The sequence below is a fragment of the Apteryx rowi genome, unplaced genomic scaffold, assembly GCF_003343035.1.
Source record: "Apteryx rowi isolate R43461 unplaced genomic scaffold, aptRow1 scaffold_126, whole genome shotgun sequence".
Classification (NCBI taxonomy): Eukaryota; Metazoa; Chordata; class Aves; order Apterygiformes; family Apterygidae; genus Apteryx; species Apteryx rowi.
In genome coordinates this window covers 1,301,108-1,322,472 of record NW_020447486.1, presented here as the reverse complement: position 1 = coordinate 1,322,472, position 21,365 = coordinate 1,301,108, and the positions used below count along the sequence as shown (strand labels likewise).

The 21,365-nt window shown below is 40.9% G+C and overlaps 1 protein-coding gene and 1 long non-coding RNA gene across 7 annotated transcripts in view; both read right to left on the bottom strand.

Moving 5' to 3' along the window:
* Positions 1 to 19,218, bottom strand: part of VCL (vinculin) — a 67,119-nt gene extending 47,901 nt beyond the window's left edge. For 2 of the 5 annotated variants that reach the window (XM_026055815.1, XM_026055821.1), the window contains exon 1: positions 18,771 to 19,218. In XM_026055815.1, the coding sequence (XP_025911600.1) occupies positions 18,771 to 18,938 (168 nt within the window). In that variant the 5' untranslated portion in view covers positions 18,939 to 19,218. Of the gene's footprint in view, positions 1 to 9,737; positions 9,833 to 18,264; positions 18,284 to 18,770 lie in introns of those variants that run through there. The other 3 variants (XM_026055817.1, XM_026055816.1, XM_026055818.1) reach the window with 3 other exon arrangements.
* LOC112961026 lies at positions 1,231 to 18,498 on the bottom strand. Of its 2 annotated transcripts, none has more exons than XR_003251914.1 (3): positions 18,301 to 18,498; positions 4,848 to 4,897; positions 1,231 to 2,429 (listed from the first exon to the last, which is right to left on the bottom strand). It is a non-coding gene; the product is annotated as an uncharacterized LOC112961026 (long non-coding RNA). The 2 variants fall into 2 exon arrangements; XR_003251915.1 differs by lacking the exon at positions 18,301 to 18,498 and adding an exon at positions 13,520 to 13,684.
* Positions 19,219 to 21,365: the final 2,147 nt, after the last annotated feature.

The following is a 21,365-nucleotide window of genomic DNA, read 5'->3' as shown; positions in this document are numbered from 1 at the left end:
AATACACAACCCCAAAGAGGTTTTGTGGGTTTTCCTTTTTAACTTTGTGGTTAGGAGAATTGTTTCTTGTTTTGTTTTAATAAGATCTGGTTTCTTTAGACTAATTATGTCAACTATGCAGTTTTCAGACATATTGCAGCGCTACACAATGTAAAGATTCACTCAGCTACACTTTTTCTGTACTCAAATACTATGGGAATCAAGAAAGGTTTTGTATGTTTATTTTTTTTAAAGATCCCATTCCCTATTTCAGACAGAAGGCTTGTATTGCTTGATGTTAATACAAAACAATTACCTAGGGATCCTGAATTTTATTTCTATTCAGTTATCCTTACCCTCTAATATAAGCTTCCCTTGACTAAGTGGTAAGCAACAGTTTCCATAGAATCTAAGCTTCTGCTTTTAAATAATATAGAAGTGGTCATCACTCATGGTTCCAGAGAAACTTTCCATTGTTTAACGGAGTAAGACACATTAACTTTGCGAACATTGTACCTGCCCAGAGCAGTGACAGAGGAACAGATGCTACCACGCAAAGCTCACCAACATAGTTTTGTTGTTGTGACTTCCACCCGATACTCATTTTGATACTCTTTGGGCAAAGTGGTGACTTATACTGGAAACAAAACAGTTGAATTGAAGTAAAGGGAGAACAAGCACTACTTAACCATGAGGAACAAAGGATCAATATGCTTAGAAACATGAAGGAAATGGGACACCCACAAGCTAGGGGGCAAACATGAACAGTGAACAGGCTTCAGGACCAGAGGAGACCGAGATTTCCTGCTGCTCCTGTCCTTTACACTTATTCAGAGATCTCTCATTGCACTCTTATCTGCCACTGACTAATAGATCAGTGTGTTTTAAGTTTCCTTCTGGGGAACATTTTCCTCTGTGTAAAACACAAGACGACATTCTGACCAGGCTGAGTTTTTTATCCTTATAATCAATTTTGCAGCTTTTTTTGTCATATCTGCTTCTGCTGTAGGAGAGATGGGACAAGAGTACCCCACAAGGTCCTTTTTCCATCTTCCTAGCCTGCATGATATAGCTAAGAACAGCTGCGCAGTGAGGAAGGGAAGAGCTCCAGCTTCTATAATTCTTTTAGACTTTGTTTAAATAAACACACCACAAACACCAAGTAATTCTAGTTCTCCTACTTGTAGGAAACAGCTTGAAAGCACAAAGTGAATGTATCATACAGGATTAAAAAACACACACACACAAATATCAAGATAAGAGCCCAAAGTTTATTAATATTTTTTACATCAAAGTTTTCTTTTGAATGCATATATTGAGGATCTGTAGAATGGAGGAAATGAAATCCTCCTTGCAGCTATATGATTTCCCCAGTTAAAAAAAAAAAAGCGCAAATTACTTTCTACAATGTTCCAAAAGCCAGTTGAAAATATGTGTCCTTTAAGAAGGAGCCTAAGATTTCAATATGATGAACAATCCATCAAAAAGCACTAGAAGCAAGCAGAAGTTATGCTAAATTTATGCCTACTCATTGCTGGCACAGATGTCTTACATTTGAGTCCAGATAAAAAAAATTTTAACACTGGGCAAAAAGAATTAAAACTCCTAGTGAAAACATTTTGAATTCAGGTTACAGACTTAGGGCTCTTGCACATGACAGTAGAAGGAAGATAATGGCATAAGTCAATGCAGTCCACAATTGTGTCCTTACACCTTTCACAGAGCTCTTCCCTCTCCCCCCAAGGCTTGTCCACTGAAAGCCAAAGCAGGTCCTTTACYTCAAACTGAGTTCAGAGCCAGTTTGTCTCAGTGGGCTCAAATGTGGCAAGGGTTCAATGACTACTTCACAATCATTTAGTCTTCCCTTAGCGAAGCCAGGCATTTCGGCCAAATTGTCATGGAAAGATGTTGAGAAGGGGGAAGAAGCTGGGGCAGGAAAAAGAAGCCAAATGGGTACAGCTCTGATTTCTTTCACTGCTGTCAGCCCTACTATTTCAATTGCAATCCATGTTCTGTTTTTATTTACAGTATCAAGCATATCAACAACTAGAGACTTTAGTGAAATTTCCAACTTTCTCACTCAGATTGTCTTGAAATACAGCTCTTGGAGTGACTGTTATTTTACCATGCCCTGGCCCCTAGCCACCACCATTCATGTGACAAATGTTAGCAGAACAGAATTGCACACATTCTGTCATAACAGAACATACAACTTTGCCAGATGCATATCAAACAGGTTTGGGTTGTATCATTAAATTTCTTGGTCCCATCCAAATTTCACAAGTCACTCAAAAATTATGATCACATGACTTTCTCAGCCTCCAGTAAAAGTATAACATTCTGCAGACAGTGAATAAAATAGATAAGCAATCCTGAAATGCTTTTAGAAAATACAGGAGTCTAAGTTTACAGGTTACTCCTCACAATCTAATCCTTCACACCCAGGACACCTGGAAAAAAAAAGTCAGGGTTATAACCAGGTAGAATAAAGCATATCTTATTTTCAAAACAGTATTTATTTTTCCTTCAAAAGCTCTCTTGGAAGCTTTTAACAGCAAATTTCAAGTTTGTTTATCATTCTACCCTTTCACCTCGCTTAAATCTAAAGAACAGGATTGATCTGTCACTTTCAATTAATAACACTATTTTAAGAGGCTTTGTTTAAATTTTCCTGCTTATTATCTGCAGTAGATTAGGATGACACAATTAATGGCTGAAAAATAAGCCTAAAGAAATAAGCAGCTGAATTTGCTTCTTGCTTTTAGTTTATGCCAACCATGAACAATGCACRTGTATTGCCACTGACATTAGTAAACAAGACTTTTTTTTTTTTTTTTTTAAACTAGGCATGAACTTAAGGAGACTGCTGAATCAGAACCTAGCCACTATGCCTTCCAGTTAATATGGAAGCTGTACATTGGCTCCTGGTTTTCTCATGATGACCCCAGAGACTGCATTCCAGGCATAGCAGGGCACCTTTCCAAACTCCTCTGGCAGTAAGTCAAGTAAATTAGAACACTCCAGCCATCTGGTCCCTAATAGCAAACTGACCTACCTGTCTACACTGGAGATTAAGACAAATTTCAAATGCCTTGAGGCCAAGGAACTCTTGCAGTCCAAGTAAAACACATAACTATGGAACAAGAACCATATGGAAACCAGAAATGACATCATTTGAGTACCAAAAGATATTTTTATTCATGCTGCTAATGCTGACTGACCCTGGACAGATAACAAAGCTGATACTTCATTGCTTTGGCTGATTAAAAGATGCACACTCACTATACAGGAAGTAAAAACAAATACTGAGTATGTCATAGAGAAACTATTTATGGAACTATTTTATTTTAGAAAATAGTTCCTTTACAAAGAGAAAGGTTTCCTTCTAAACCAGCACTTCCAAGTAGAACTACTTTAAGACATGCTACATCTCCACTTTAATCAAATTACATAGAAGTCAGCTCTGATCTTTGGGCATATGCAAAACCCACCTGAAAATATCAAGAAGATATAGCAATTGTCCTTTACAAATGAAATGCACAGCTGCAATTAGCCACTTCTACCTTACAAATAACTGTCACAGGAAAGGCTGTCGTGCCCAAAAAAAAAAAAAAAAAAAAAAAGCAGACTTCAAAAGCTCTTCCAGCTCATTCCCATGTATCTAGAACTATGGATCATCACTAAGTTTTATAATACACTCTGCTAATGATGTTTAAATAAATTAGTACTGTCCTAAAAAGATAACGTGATACCATAGAGATACATTCTTTCCTTATTAGAATGACTTCAGAAAGGGCAGGCAACAGAACATTGCATACCAAGATGCTGCTGGTAGGTTTACCTCTTCACTGACAATTGGCTAATATTGGCCAAAATCCTCTCCAACACGCACACAAGGTTTTGTTTCTTTCCCCAGCAGTGGGGATACTTGGGAAGGACTGGGGGGACAGGATGTGTTAAGGCAGATAGAAATATCTGTAATATTTTCTTATGATTGTTATGTTACCAGCAGAGTTAAAAACCTCTAAAAAGCCTCATCACAGGAAGTTCATAGGTCAGCCGAAGGAGAAGAGTTTTCTTTCAAGAAACAAATTGACCCATGAGAACCCGTGCTTCTGATAGATGCCAAACCTAGCACTGGATAGATATATTCTCTAAATCAACCAAATATAGTTTCACATAGGCACTAATAGACCTTCTCCCCAGGTCACCTTTTCTTTAGCAGAATGACAAACTGAATTGCAAGTGGCCTCTGTAACAATAATTTTAAACTGGTATTTTTACTTATCCATGTGTTGGCACAGATAATACACAAGAAGCTGAGAAAATAAAGAACAAATGAACTTGCTTTCTCTGTTATCTTGAATAATAACTTTCAGAATCATAACAGTAAAGTGTCCTCCTCATGTTTCAAAGATGTCTGACTAAATCAGGTGCAAAGCAAATGGAGATTGAAGTCCCAAATCTCAATTCCAAGGAATAAGGCCTGAACTTCAAAAAGGTATGATAACAGGAGACCTTGAAATGGTAGAACACGTTGAATAAGTAAAAATCAACGTTGTCAAATAAAAATGTAAACTAAAACAGTAGAAATCAAGTGGCAAAAGTCACCACTTTTAGAGTTGTTCCTTCTGGAAGTGAGTTACAAGAAAATAAAGACAGAAACTGCTAGTATTTCAAGAAGGTACACTACAAAAGGAAAAAATATATATTAGTAACTTCTTTTAGAGAGCAGAAACATTGTATCAAATATAAAATTAAAGTATAGTTATGACACTGTCTTGCTGCACAGAGAAAGCTGATATTTTGTTCGACAAAACTGCATGGGGGGCAAGAATATCTTCTTCCATCAATTTCCCGGTACTCACATTCTAAATGTTTTCTCTTCAAGAGCTGTCATCCATCATCTCAGTTGCCTCTGTAGATAAAATTTGGCCACTATAAATATCCAAAGACTCACTTTGGTATTTAGTTAACTACGAAACCTGTTTGTTACTTTCTATACCCCACTTCCATTTTTAGAAACCCACAACTAACTTCACAGGTATTGCTAACCATATGAAGAATTCTAATGTATCACAACTGAAAATGTAGGTCAGCTGCCACTGATTGAATTTTAGGATCTTCTCTTCATGATAAGCAGACTTGGACTGACTTCCAAATACCAGACTGTTAAACACAGATTTGCCTTTTCCATAGAAACGTCAGCACTGCTTCCCAGTTCCCTCCAGGCACATCAGTGGTTCCAGAGTAACACATTTTTTTCCTCTCTAAGTTCAAGATAGCAGCAGTTCCCTGCAGGAGGGTAACATTTATAAGCATGGGGCATGAGTAAGGAAAAGCAGTTACTTTGAATCACACTTTTGATAGCAGGGGAGGAGGAATATGAATCATCACAGATTCTAGGCCATGACAAATTTGAATAAAGACTCACTTCTAGCACCAGATAGGGGCAAGGCTTTTATCAGTAGGAATATAACCATGTATGGAACAGTACTCACTACCCCATCATTTACGTAGCACTACTGCACGTTAAGATTCTAAACGCACCTGTTTTGTTAAAATCACTGTCTGCAGACGACCATTCACTTTAAGCAATTCCAAAGTTCTTACAATAATTTTTCCCCCACAACATTTTTCCAAGTTACTGGACTTGGTCTTCTGTGCCCGTCATATAAATGACAACTTACTTAACTGCATCCTTGTCAAGCAAGCATCTATTTCCACTACCATAATCTTGTTGGGTTACATAAACTAACTGGGTTTAGTGCTAAACAAAGTACCAAGACAGAGAAAGAATATATAAGAAATGCTACTTTATCTGTTTACTTGAGAAGTCAACCTGACAATGCAGGAAATGACAGCATTCTGTCCATCATTGTCTTTGTGTTTAATCCTATTGTTTCTCTAAGACATTTGTCTAAAGTTAGTTTTATCAATAAGTCAACGTTTTTCACTGTGTTCTTTTAATACATTAATTAAAAATATTGTAATGCATTTATTAATATATGATTGAAGCAACAGGAACTTGCATCTCTTGCTTGTTTGGCATGAGCCCTACCACAGTAAAACTCTTCAAAAATGACTAACATCTAGCATTTTACAGTGATTATTTACCTTCTGTAATGTTAAATATGGGACAGTTCGGTCTTGTCTTTCATAAGGGTCTAATTTTCCTTGAGTAGCAAGTAATTCAAGTGCACAATAAATTCATGGGGTAAATCATTGCTCATATGTCAAATGTGATGCTTTAATTAGCTACAACAGTACTTAGTCATATTAAACAGAATGAAGAACTAGGAATGGACTGTTTTCCAAAGAACAATGCTCATTTACAGCACCAGCAACACCTTAAGTGTCAGAAGCTTCATATTTTACAATTATTTTCAAGCTTGATTTTGCCTTCAGTGTTCATGACAGCTTATAAGTGCTCTGCAAGGAATTCAGTGCATAGACTACAACCCACTTATGCACAGAGTCATCACAAAGAATTTGCAAACAAACAATAACAAAGCAGCTATCCAGTTGGCAAAAATACCTGACACAGGACAGGATATGGCATTAGTTCTGAATTAAATGAAGACTTACTCTGCTGCTAAAATTAATTTTTAATAGAGATTAAGCTCACTATATCACAAAGTAACAAACTATTTATTACAGACACAAAAAGCTTGAAAAAACATTTATTTTCAATAGTGTTTGCCACTTATTTCTTGACTTGCCTTGAAAGAGAAAACTATTTTTGAAGAGATGAAGTGCTTTTCATGGTAAGGGCTGCTAAACATTATGGCACAGCAGCAGAAATTACCAGTGTAGAAAGAACCTTCCATTATGGAATGACATAACCAAAAATATATATATATAATATAGTTTTGCACTTTGGCTAATTCCTTCCCTCCCCCCACCCCATACCCCAGCCTTAACTAAGAGTTATTAGTAGCTCCTTCAAGAATTTTAACTAGGTCTGTAGAATGAATTAAACCAACAAATCTGTTTGGCCCTATTACTACAGACAGCAGCATCTGAACATGGTTGGCAGGATGGAGAGACTTGCTCAATGAAGCTTTGAAACACCAGGCTAATATCACTACTCATTTGATAGAGGGGAAATTTAGGCAGAGTCAGCAAGCAACTTGGTCACAATCAAGTACATAAAATAGTTAATTTTAGCCTAGGTATTTGTAGTTCCAATGACTAACAAAGCTGGCCAAAAACTGGCTTCGCTTCTTGCATGGGAAAGGAATAATCTTAGTCATTTGTTTCCCCCCAGTGCAAACTCTCTCAAATTCTTAAGTAGTACTTCAAAGTTGTACAGAAGTAAAGTCTCTATAAGCTTGTTTTACAAATGAATCTATAAATTTGACACTGAACCATAAAAATATAATCGAAGTTCAAATTGTTTAATAAAAAAGAAGAAAACTTTTCACTGTAATTTATTTGTAGTACAGTAGTATTTTGGATCCCATTGAGCTAGAAACTGTACGAAGATACACTATTATCCAGTCATCACACAAGAGTGAACTCCGCATTAGAAGAAAGATCAGAGCTGAAGGTGGGAGGAAGCTCCACTTTAGAGGAAGGATACCAAAGCACTGTCAATCCTTGTTAGTATAATTGCTACTGCTTTGAGAAGCTGCAGGTAATGTTTAAGTGTTAAATCCTTTCAGATGTTTAATAGCAAATCATAAAAAAATCCTTTAAAGCTTGGCAAAGTAAATACAGTTAAAGGTATATTTTCTTTTATCCACCACAAAAATGTGGTGGAAATGAGAAGCTAGAAGACTCAAGAAGCACTAGAACAGAATTGGCATTATTGCTGCAAATCTGACTAAAAGAATCTCCTACAGCAAGCAGCTACACTAGTTCCCAACAACACTTTGTCTTACTTAGTTAAGAAAGTTGCTCTAGATTTAAAAGCAGTGAAATAGAAGAGAACTACCCTTCTGTGTACCCATTATATAATATGGAACAAAACAAATACAAGTTTTTGGGTCAGCTAACAAGCCAACTAGAAAAAAGTCTCAAGAAGGTAATTGTAGTCTGCCATAAAGGTGGAAACTAGAAGTATCAAGTTTACAAAATCCCTCATAGCTTACTTCCTCCAACACTGTATCATGACCTGGTTAATTGGCAGTGTCAAAATTTTCAAAACAAGTAAGCCACATGCAGGAAAGTTTCAGTTCTTAGCAAAGAAAAAAAAAGTTGCAAAACACAACTGCGTAAAAATCTATCACAATGAAGGCCAAGCAACAGCTCTTCATAGCAGTTAACAACTGCTTCAGGTGGCAAGGTCCCTTAGCATTTCATTACCACAAGTAGTTGCAGAACAGGACAAAGATCCCAGCTGCCCCTCTCCAAAGGGGCTTCCAGAGCAAAATGGTATGCTGAAAGTTAGCTTGCAATTGAGATAAAACACTTCATAGGGTGGAGTTCTGATAATCACTGACATTAAGCTGAGAAGAAGGAAAAAATAAAAAAAAATGAATAAATATATATATAAAATCAGATTAACAAAAAAATGCAACTCTTCCTCTCGCAAGGGAGATGGGCTGGGCTGACCTCAAGTACCAGCTGAGTCTGTCCGGAGAACTAAGGAATGCTGTTTTTCTCTAGTATTAACTTAAGAGAAACAAAAACAGTGCTTTGCTTAGTGAAAATATGGTTTTGTTTGAAGAAAGTCTGAAGGCAAGAAAAAAAACAACTAAGAAGTTTACAGAGGTTCCCACCCCCCTCCTTGATTTTCTGGAAAAGGGGAACTTTTCATAACTGTGGCAAGGAATCATGCAATGCTTCTTCAGTTGCTACAGTAAGTCAGTGGTTTGGCACTTACTGGCTCTTCCTCTACCCAACTCTTTCTGTCCCTCTGAATTAGGGCAAACTAAATAAAAAGTGACTGTTTTTTTTCTATTACTCTGCTGGAGGTTGAGAAATACTTTTTTTGCTTAATTGCTTGGACATTCAGCACAACTATTATGCTGTAAAAGTTGCAGAGATGGGCAGGCTCGTGGAAGTGATGTTTAGCATAGTCCAATGAACACTAACCAGTTTACCAACTTGTTCTCTCACCTAAAATCTCACAAGTTGTGTGGAAATTTAGGAAAGTATTTTTATTCCCACTTGAGAATAAGTTCTTTTGAGTATTGGAAATTAAGAAAAATATTGAGTTTTGTGAATTTTGTAATCAAACTAGCTTTTGCAGACTTACTTAGCTGAAGTATATCTGAACACCTGTATACACAGTAGGGGGTTGAAGTGGGAAGCACCTTTGAGATCAATCTTGAGCAGTCTTCAAAAAGAAAAAAATTAAGGTTTTGTTTAACTTTTAAAAGATATACCAGAAAGAACAGCAGTAGAAAGTTACCTTCTCAGTAACTTTTAACTGGATGCTTGATGCAGCACTATTAATAGTGATAACATTTCACAGTAAATATCCAGCATATCACACAGTTCCGTATTAAAGACTTCCCCTGACTAAGTTTAGATGACCCTGTTGGTGTGTGTCAGTAACTGATAAGGTTCCCATAGAGTTTAAACAGGAAGGTTGAACATGCCAGCTTGCATACAGCTTAAACCTTAGCACTAGTTGTTTCATTCAGTTATACACTACTGTGTTTCATTTTGAGATTAAAAGGTTAAGCATTTATTGCCTATGTACAGACTTAAATATTTTACTCATAAATGAGAAGCCTATTCATTCAAAACCTAAATAAACTTGTGGTCAGCAGGAACCAACCCCACCCCCAAATTTTGTAACTTACAAGTTATCTGGCTTTCACAGGTACTGACTAGATGGTTGAAGTCTCAGTTTCTGCTCCTTCCCAGAAAGGATTTATGCAGGCAAACAAAACAAGGCCTGCATAAAGAAAGAAAGTTGTATTAATGCTACCCCCCCTCCAAAAAAGAGGGTTGCAGTACACAGTCTCCTCCAAACACAGGAAAGAGCTTGGAGACAGCAGAGGAAGCAGCTCAGCTGGAATAACTATGTCCCAGATGACAGCTCGTAATAGTTCCACTGCTCAACAGAAGGAGCCTTCAGACTTCTGCAGCTGAAGAGCTCGTGCCCAGGAAATAGATGGTAGGATTAGAATAGGACAAGAAAGTCTATATGGATTTTTCCAATTCAGCCTTTATTAATAAGCTTCCCACTTTAATGCACCTGCTCCTTACATTAAAGGGCAACTATTTGATGAGAATTAAAAAGTATAAGATATATCCAAAAAGGAGTAGTAACTGCTGCTTGTCATCACACAATGATTTAATTAAGGTGACACCCATGACTTACCCAGTACAGCCCAGAGGGCTCCTCATCAACTGGGGGGGGGGGGGGGGGGGGGGGAAGGGGGCGCACAGGTTACAGAAATAATCACCATTCTAGTATTATTTTGGCACTTCTGTGACTAAGGCCATTTAAGAAATTAATTTTCATAGCTTTTTCTTGTGCACTGTTCAACATTTAAGGAGGGACCGGCCTGCCTCTGTAGTCCATGCAAAAACTCAGCTACAAAAATACAGTTCAAGTTTAATACAATTGTACATTACTATTCTCACAAACAGAAGGTAAACATGGAAGAGAACATAGTATGATACTGCCAGTGTGACCATTAAAAAAGCTTGCTTTGTCTTTTCTTTCTATCACTTTATTGAAAATTCTTTGCTGAATCAACACTGTCCAAGAATACAGAGTACTGTAAAAATCCTTATGAAGTGCAAATTGTTTACTTGCAATCCTCACAGGACAAAGCTTTTCAGTCTTTGCCTACTGCCAACCTGAACGGAGACTGCCTTGAACCAATCTGTAGCTTTTGAGTCCATTAAAGAATTTAGGCAACTTAATTACTATACAAAATTTACTGTCTCCTATTCAAGTGACTCAAAATTGACTCAATTCTAGAGTGTGTGGAGCAATGAGAACCAAACAGCTGCAGTATACCCAGACATTTGAAATGCACTGGGGCCTGAACTTACTAGTAGGGACACTCTGGACCTACTTCCATATATTATACACGTAAAGATTTTTCCCAGTTGAATTTTGTGTTGCTAGAATGCTAGGCTCATGTTTTAAGGAGATACTTGCTGGTGAAATATTTGTAAGTGTAAAGAAAAACCAGCCTTTATTCTATCATTTCAACTCTCCATGCAGCAAATCATCTTGTATGTACAAAGTGTCTTCTGAAGTGCAGAAACCTGTAAGGCACCTGTGGTGCATTTCCATGCATCAACACAAATAGTTACTCTAGACTCCAGTTATAAGACATTCTAGATGTTAATTCCCTCTTACCTGATGTAAAATTGAGGAAGAAATTATACAATGAAACATAACAATTTATTTAATGCATATAGGTATAACAGTTATGAAGATGATCCTTTACTGTCTAAATCAGTATTACATTACATTACTCCCTAGTAAGAATTCCTGCTGCTGTGCTTAAATTATAAATGCCAGAAAGGTTATCATTTTCCTAGAATTAAGGATGGTGGCAGCAGAGGCAATTCCGTATCAAAAGGAATTGTTTCCCAGCATTTGATTGAGCAAATGATGGGATAGGATTTCTGGGTCACTAAAAAAAAAAAAAAAGACATTATATAGAGTGTTCTGAGTCTTTTAAGGTCTAGTTTGCCAGTCTGACTTCCTTTTCACAGGGAGAAACAGCACCAGGAGAAAAACAGATACTGCTAAACAGTAGATACTTTGTCTACATATTTGAGGTGAGAAATAAAGCCAGCAAGACCCAATATATACAGTTCTGTCAGAAAGACAAATTTAGAAATAATACATACAAGCTGTACAATAGAGCAGTAGCAATAAAAAGCTAGTCTTAGCTCTCCGCGAAGCCACTAGCAAAATTAAGCAATACCCTAGGCAGTGTCAAATCAAAGCTATGACTGACCTATTCTTTCCTTTGAAAAAATATTTGGCAAAAGTAACAACTTGGCTTTTGTTTAACGATTATTGCAGATCTGGAAATCAAGAAACACACCCCAGCATTTGCAACCAGTTAACATTTTCAGGCATCGTTTCCAGCAATGAGTGTTAATACCGCATGTTTGCTAACACATCTTTAAAACCACCCCTTGGTTTCTCCCCTCCCTGCCACAATCCTCTCAGACTTACTTCGTCAATCCAAATTTCAGTCATACTGGAAAAGGGAAGACACCTGTCAATGCTTTGGAAATTACACATTTCCAAGTACAAAACATACTGAGTATGTTTATCCAAGTATAAAACATTCTATTTGGTTCATTGTTTCATTAAACTCTATAAAGGAATTCTGTATGTATCAGAGTAACCTCTTGTTTCAAAGCACACTGAAAACTACATGACACTTATTAAGTTACAGGAAGTCAGAGGGGAGAACACCCCCACCCCCACACAGACACCCCACCCCCACACAGCCCCCAGTATGGATTTAACAACTCCTCTCTTACTGGAGTGATTCACTTATGCAGGAGAAAGCAAATGTTAAGTTTTCCAGAGCAGGACTGGTATACACCAGCTTGTCAGCACATGGAACTTTTAAGCCCAACCAACTGCTTTAAGGTTCCAGAATAATATTCTCAGTTTTTATGCCCAAAAGCAAGCTGCATATAGTTACTAACAGAGGCATTTACCATCTTCATGGCCATTTAAAGGAACACAGAACAAAAGAATCCTTTTAAAGCCGATAGAAGAGACTGGTATAAATTAAGTCTCCAAACATAATAACAGAACAAAGAGATTATTCCATTCAAATCAGAAACTAATTTATCACTTATTTAAATCTCATTCCCAACAGATAAAAGCAAGAAACAAGTCTCTGACATGCTTTTGTTATTACAAAGTTGCTTTCTTTCTGGTTTGATCAATCATTAAACACCCTCCCCCACACCCCATGCACACACTAACTGGTTTTATCCACTTTCTCAGAGCAGATGGCCCCTGTTCCCACCTTATATAGAAATACTGTTACAATCATTAAGAAATTGCAGGTACATCAATGTAGAATGCTCTGTTTCAAAGAGGAAGGAAGTCTAAAACAGATTAATTAAAACAAACAAAAAGCCCAAAACAAAACAAAACCCCCMAAAAGCAGAAAAAAACACCTCTTTTCTAGCACTAATCACATATTTCTACTATACACATATAAGGCATAGAAACCTACAGTGAAAAAAAATCTCGTTAGTTCATTGGGGCTCTTCTGGTACTCTAATTCACTTGTCATTTAGCAGTAAGTTTTGGAACATAACAGAGTTCTGGGGGGCTGCTATAGTAATCCATTTCTTTCAGCTTGAAGATATTCCAGTACAACAAACCATGAGGATGGGATACAGACTTATGCATCTCCAATGACAAGTTACGAATACCAAGAAAAAAATCCAGGAAATTTCAGTAACCTCTTGAGAGCAGTCTTTTGTGCTGTGCAGAAGATTCTGTACAGAAAAAGCTTAATTAATTTCTTCTCCTCTCCCATCCTCCCCTAAAATACTCTTCAAAACATAAATATTACAAGATAACTTTTCTCTGAAAAAATCATTTCCCTAACCTGTCCCCAACAGCTCATACCTCTCTTGCGCACCTTGAGATACAGGCAAGTCAGCTATGCCAGAAGAAAAGGTAGGGATGAGGAAGCTGTTTTACAATCCACTCTCCACAGTGATCGGACCACTTATTAGAAGTGCTTAGCCATGTATTTGACCTCTTCTGCTGCCAGCGTGACAGTGGTTACAAAGCTGGTTTCATCTTCCACAAATTCATCAACACAAGTGACTCCTGAGCTTGCAGGCTGCAGGTTTTGGTGGGCAAGTTGCAGCCTGTCCAAGGAAAGTGCACAGCTCTCTGCAGTACACAGGGAACACTGCTTTCCCAGGGAACTTCTCACACCCAGCAGGGGGCCATGGATATACACCCAGGAGATGTTGATTCCTTCAGGTGATTGCACTTGCTCCCTCCACCAGGATAAGATGAGACAGCATAGCTGTTACAGCTACGCTAAGTGTAGCTCTCCCACAGCTTTGTTGCTCTACATCACTGCCTAAGTGTTTGTATAAGGTTTCATCTGTTTTGGGAGTAATCCTTGTGTCTTTGGTTGTGCATAGATGGGGTGCTTCAGCTGGTGGTAATTAAAGAGACTCACTCTCAACCTTAGAAAGCGGACAGAAACTTCTATGACATGAGTGACTGACTGACCCAGCACCACAGGGGTCATGGGGTTCTTGTCAAGAGTAACCTCTAATTAAGCTTAATCTTGCTCTAGACTGTATTCATTAGTGTTAGACAAGTAGCCCTTTGCCCTGCAGAATTTAGAGAATACCTCTGAATAACCATGGCTGCAAGACAGGATATTCATAATCCTTACTGATGATCAGCCTGACATGCTACCTGTGGTTAGTGACTAAGATGCAGAAAGATATCACAATAGTTTCATAAGCTTCTAAATCTCAATAGAGGAATAAAGGCATATCCTAACATCCATCAAGGATATGTTCCAGATAAGTGTGATAGTTAACAATTTAATAGAGAGCAAAGCAATATTTCCCTATAAGAATTCATATAATAGAATGGGATGCATGCAGAGACTTATGAGATACGTAGATTTAAATGCGAAGGGACAGCATAGAGGATGGAGAGGTAAAAGCAGCAGCAGCAGCTAGAAGAAATGTTGGCTTTTCAGAGCAGATCAGTGTTCTGAAAGATCTCAGACACTTATCCATGGTGAACACCTCACAAATTTTTCACTATGAGCATTTCAAATCAGCATCACTTGCCTCAGATGAATCAAGCTCAAACAAGGATGAAGGACAGAAACGCCAGGTAATGGTCAGGCATTTAGTCTCATAAAAGCAGCAGCTGATATCTTTCAGAATGGTGATCTGGTCCAACATGCCAGCCTCCAAGAAGCTGGCATCAGCTCAAGTTGCTGATTCTGCTCTGGCCCTTTCATCTTCCACCCTGTATAAGATATTCCTGTACATTTAAATTGTGTGCATTTAAGTTCCTTTCACAGGTTCCCCTCTATTACCTTAGTTCTCATCGGCAGAATTGCTTCCCTATCCATCAAACCTGGCTGCTTCATCTAGGGAGCTGTGGATGCTCAATGGAACAAAGGCTGTGGGGCAGCTCCAAAAGCAGAGAGAAGTAACAGAGAGCTAGCCATGTCTGTATTGCCAGAAAGCCAGAATCCATATAAACTAGTAAGCGAAGAGTTTAAAAAAGGCACAGTAGAATAGTATATTGGGCAAGCTCCAATTATTCCCCACCTGTTCAGCTTGATTAATTTTTTTTCAACTAATTTCTTCCAATTTACAATGTTAAATCTCTAGGTACATGAAATACCAAACCAAATCCCAACCCTCCCATAAGAGACATACATCCAGCTCCAAAYACAAGCCAATAAAAACATAGTATCTTCAGTTAAAAAGACTAATTTAGTACATTATTCATCTTGTGATATTAATCTGAAGCCTCTCCCTCATTTTCTTGGCCCCAGCCAAAGGGAAATTTTTGTGCAAGAAGCTTCTGTCACTTACCTCTACACAAAAAAATTTTGTATGGACAACAGGTTGTGTTTTATTTCCAAATTAACAAATATTTCATCAATAAATGACTACATGATTTGAATATTGTTCCACAAAAGCTGTCCACTAACAGAATATTGAAGATATGGTAGAACCCAACTTGTACATATTAGGAACCAATATAAAAGCCCAAAACACTAAGTCTTCATTATTWGTCATGGGGAAAGACACCAGCATACGTAAATATTTAGTTATTTCATCTTAATTTCAACAACAATAAACTTTCTCATTCCTAGGTTTGCTTCACAATTATATTCTGACAAACAAGCATCCCTACAGGAAGTCTTGCTGCATGTGCAAGCCTTACATGGGAGGGGAGAGAAAAAAAAAAAGTCAGTAAAGGTGGCTTCAGGTAAACCTTAAAATGCAGCACATCCATTTACAAATGAACATGCATGCATACACACACAAAGAAACGAATGCTGAATGGTAAACTGAAGGACAAGGTCTCATATAGAGGCCTATAGTCAAGTTACCTAAGAGAAGGATTCCCTTTTAACTCATCTAATGGCAAAAGACATTAAATTAAAGCTTTACAGAAGATCCATCAACTCTGCTCCTTCTTGGTTCTAATGTATTGCATGTACTCCACCACAGGAATGTCAAAGAAAAACTTTTTTTTAAAAAAAAGTTACTGCAAGTGGCTCCTTCCTCAACAATAAGGCAGAAGCAAAGAACATTTTCTCATTTTCTAGCCCGTTTCTCAACTTAGCATACTTCCTAGGCCTTCTACAGAATGGGTCTCAACTCTTCAACTACTGCTACCAGCAGTTACTTACAGGTACAGCAGTCCTACAAGTTACATGAATTACATACTGCACCTTCCAAACTTTGGCATCCTTATTCCAGGCAGGGGAGGTAGACATTTGTGCTGCTGCATGTGGTAAGTTACCACTGACAAACTGAACTTTCATTGCCCATCACTGCTGCTCAGTACTTACCATCATGTACAGTTAGCAATATCCGTGCTACGTTAGCAACGTAGCACAGCAGAAAGATCAAAGAACAAAGTGCTAATAGCCACCTTACCATCTCCGTTATACTGGCAATTCCATCTTTGCTACACCACCTGCAAAGCAACTAGAAGGCTAATAATCAGATATCCCGTCTACACAAATATTCCCACTTCTGTGGAACTGCAGTTTCACAGATCTTCTTTACACTTAGAAATGAGGCATTGAAAACAACTCACAAACAGAACTTTACTTCTGTCTTACAGACAGAACTCTATTTCTGTTTTTTTCCCTAGTGTAGTCAAAGCTATATTCTCCCAAGAAAGGGACTCTTTCTTATAAGTACCACTTCAGATTATACTCCCTCTATTTGCTCTTTGTGAATTAACACAGAAAAACRATTCAACGGTCTTTCCTTTTCTCTAGCTAATGGGCTTTAAAAGAAAGCCAGAGGCTTCCAAAATCCACAGCCCAAAATAGAAAAAGAGCTGGCATTAGCAAGCTGCAGGAAGAAACTAATTCTGTTTCTACATTTCTCTAATAAACACTGTGCTATCAGATTAGGTTACTTTTAAGAGAAAGGGAGGGAAAACCATCACACAATCCAGTGATACAAGCTAAGCTTGGAGAGGCAAAGCATTACGGCAACATCTTCCTTTCAAGGAAAAGTATTTCATACACTCAAGCTTCATATGCTTACAACCAATATTCTTATTGCATCAGTTCACTGCTGGAGATGGATTGTTCTCCATTAAACTCAAAGGTTTCAGCTAAAACCAACAAGAAGCACAGGCATTCCTGATAACACATTCTGTAAAATTCATGGAATCAGGGGGACCAAAAGTTACAGTTACACTGCAGATCTCATACTGGGGAGATATTATTGCAGTAACAAGTACTGCAGCCTAAATCAAATGAACACATATTACTTAAAACATTCATCTTGACATCATTTTATATTCAAAAGCCTCACAATTTCTCTTCTGAGGTTTATTATATGTTCAGCATGACTTGCATTTCAAAACGATGCCGTATTTCCTGCATCATTAATATACGTGTCAGTTAACAATGACACAATATTTTTATCTGTATGTAATAGCAAAGCTAAGAGGAAAGGAGAAACACTGTCCTACTCCAATTTACGTTAAAATATGTTGGCAAGAGATATTGCTTGCCATAAACAACTTAAGAATTTTACAAGATTCATAGTAAGTAACATCTGATGTTAGAAAATGAATTCAGAGTGTCTGTAAATGAACCTAACAGATGTGCATGGCAAGTTTTCTATTTCCTTAACTGTAACCTGGAGAAGTATGCAGTATTTCAATGTTTCCTGTATCAAACCAGACATATTTCTGCATTGCAAGTTTGCTATTCTTCTGATGCAGTTATTTACAAAAGTATTAATACAATCAAAACATTTCAAACACGTYAGCCGTTTGCACTTCTCAGACTAAAATGCCCATATTGCAAATACTCATATCTTGAAAATTCACACTACGTATAGCTGCCTTCAAGAAGTCAAGAGCTTCAAGTTGATCTTCAGTCTGCTTTAGCTTCCCGCAAGCAAGCAGTTACTCACACTTGAGGCTAGATAACACACAGACCTACAGCTCCAAACTTCGCCTAGAAACCAGAGGCCAGTCCCTCCTCAGCTCCTGTGCTTGTTACTGCTAGCCTTCGTCTTCAGCAACACAGATCAACACCAAAATCCTTCCCAGTTTCCACCCCCCCCCAAAGAATAGGTAAGTAAGCACTTCGCCTTTTACAGTGAACGCACTTAAAATAGGAGTTTCCAAGACAGCAAAGGACATACGGGGCATGGCAGAGGAGACGCCTCAGGGAGCCCTCTGCGCCGGACGGGGCGGGCGGCACGGAGAGCGGTACCTACAGCACAGCGGCGGGGCCGCGGGGGAGAAGGGGGAGGCTGCCCGGGCCGCGGAGACCCSGGACGACTCGCTGCTTGGACACCGCTCCCGGGCCCCGGCCCCGGCCCGGCCGGCAGCGCCCCGAGCGGCTCTCGCACAGGCGCCGCCGAGCTCCACAAAGCCTCGACCTTGCCCTTCCCGGCGCTCCGCCTCCCGCCGCTGCCGAGCCCCCGCCGGACGGCCCCGCGGCGCCCGTTACGGGGCGCCCGTTGGGCGGCCAACGGCCGGCGCGGCGGGGCCCCGCGCACCTGCGCGCGGCAGGCCGGCGCGGGCGGGGGGCCCCGCGCCCAAGTTTGCCGCGGCGCGGAAAGTTGCTCCGCGAGGGGAGCGGCGCGGCGGAGGGCGCCGCAGGACTCACCCGCACCAGGTTGCTGACAGCGGCCTGCACGGCCGACACGGGGGCGGTGAGGTCCGGGATGGCCTTGCCGTCCACCTCCCCCTCCTCGTGCATGATGACCAGGTGGGAGATCTGCTGGGCTACCGGCTCCAGGATGCTCTCGATGGTGCGCGTGTGGAAGACGGGCATGGCGGCGGCGGGGCGGGGGCCGGGGCCCGAAGTCCGCACAAACTCCTGGGCAACTCTGTCCCGGCGGGCCGGCGCCCCACGGAGAAAGCCGCGGCCTCCGCAGAAAAAATATGGGGAAAAAAAGGGGGGGGGGGAAACCTAAAGTCTCCCCCCGCCGCCGCCCCTTGGCGGATTACACGGCCCTGAGAAGTGGCTCTCCAGTCAGGCTAGCGGAGGCGGGACTCGAACCCGCCGCGCTGCCGCCTCCCTCCAGCAGCGCCCACCCCGCACTGGCATCCCTCCGCAGCCAGGCGGCGGGTTTTCAGCCAGGACACCCTACCCCTCCCGCGGCTCCCCTCCCCTTCGGCTGCCCTCGCCCAATGGCCGCGCCGCGCTCGCCGCTCCCAGTGGCGCAGCGCCGCGTCCATCAACATTCCAGCACCTCCCCCTCCCCCTCCTCCTCCTCCTCTCCCCCCGCCTTTCCCACCCAGCCGCCTTCCCAACCAAGCTCGGTTGCGCGGGCGCTGGTTTCCCAGCGCTGGGATGACGTCAGACATTCTGGTGTCCATATTAGGAGATGATTAAAGCTGGGGCGCCGGGATAGTTGGCCGGGAAGGAGGGGGCAGCGGGATTCCTGCGCGCCAGGCCGCCCCGCCCCCTCCCACAGCCTGGCGGGAGCGGCAGTTTCGTCCGTTCGGAGCGTTGCGGGCGCCCCGCCGGGCGGCGCCGCTGCTTTCGCGCGTGCCCGAGGAAGGCGGCGGTTGCTCCGTGGTGCAGCTCAGTGGCAGTTGGGGGGGGGCGGGTGCCCGCGCCCCTATCCCGCTGCCCGTCGCCAACTGCCGTTTCGGGAAGGTTCCCTCGGGGAGCGCCCCGCGCGCCGCCCCCTGCCGGACGGGCCGCTCGCTTCCGCAGCCGCCCCCGCACCCGCGCGGCGCCCCCGCGCTGCGGGCGGCCCGGCTGCGCTCCGCCGCCCTTCCGCCGCCCCTGAGGGGAAGCGGGGCGCGGCCGAGGCGAGCGGCCCCGTCCCGGCGGCGCGGGACCCCCGGCCTAGGCGCGGTGGAGGGCTGAGGCAGGCAGCGCTAGAGAAACCAGGGGGAGAGTGACCCTGGTTTAGGGGTTTTGCCGTTATAATAGATTCAGGCGATAATAGCAGCCCAGGTATGGAAGCTCAGTTAAGTGTGTTTAGATAAGCAATCTTTTGGGGGGAAGAAATGCAAACAGTAAAAGCAGTCCTTCTTTTCTGTAACGCTAATTTCGGAGCGCGGCTGCCGACAGCTCTTCTGCTAGGAATGAAGTGCCGCAGGGCTGGTGTTCAGTAGCCGGGACGGATTCAGTCAGTTTGGCGGCCCGAGCAGCCGCCTGCCAAGGGCCGGCTGCCCGCTCCCCCGGCGTGCTGAGCGGGGTTATTTATGAGCCTGCTGTCCTGAGGCCTCCAAATACCGTTCCGAGGCTTAATAAAACTTAGTCCGTGAGCTCATATGTGCTGCTCCGTTGCTGGCGCGCTCTCCCTGTCAGGCTCTGCCTGTGCAATGTCTCTGGTGACACTGAGAGTACTCACGATAATAAAACAAAGCATGTGAGTAAGGACTTACGGGATTGCAGTCTGTATTTCTTCCTTTCCTTGATAACGTGAGCACAAAATTAGATTTGGAAATAATATTACTAACTTTTAGGTATTTTTCTCTTTGTCCTGGTGCTGCTATTTTAAGCTATAAATCAGTGTTCCTGTCAGACCTACTCTATGAGAGATTTTGTTTCTAAGTGCTTCAGAACAAACGGGATGCCCTTTCTGTGCAGTTTTTGATCCTATTAGTAGAAAATGATACATATAGAAAGAGTAATTAAATCAGTAAGTGTTCTGGTGTGCATAAGGATTTGTCACTTGTAGTAGTTGTTATTGTTGGAGCTCCTGGGATAGTTATAGGTTGCAGGCCTAAAGAGATGAGAAAAACAGATTTTGTTTGTTATGTGCATTTTGTGCAGGTTTAGAAACTCTGGCAATACTTTTAGTTCTGAATTTCTTTTTTTTAATATATATTTTCTTTTTGTATGGTGGGAATTGTGTTTACATATGTGTATTTATTGACCCTTCAGTGCGAAAGGTCAGACTATTAATTTCCATGTTGTACTGTCTAGTTTTGTTCAGAAACAAGTATATCTGTAGGTTTGATAACAGATAACCAAATTCTTTGTTGGCATTCAAGACATACTTAATCAGCTTTTTAGCAGTAATGAGTGTACAAAGTCACACTATATACTGTAAGTGTACTGCATATTATTAGCTATATCACATTTTACTTACTGTTTCTAATATATGCATTCCCAGTAATGCCTCTTTAGCATATTATGGATCATTAATAATAAGTACACATAAAAATCCTTCTGGATAGTAATGTGCAGCAGCTGGAAATTACAAAAAGCAATTAGTCCATGTTATGAACTAATCAT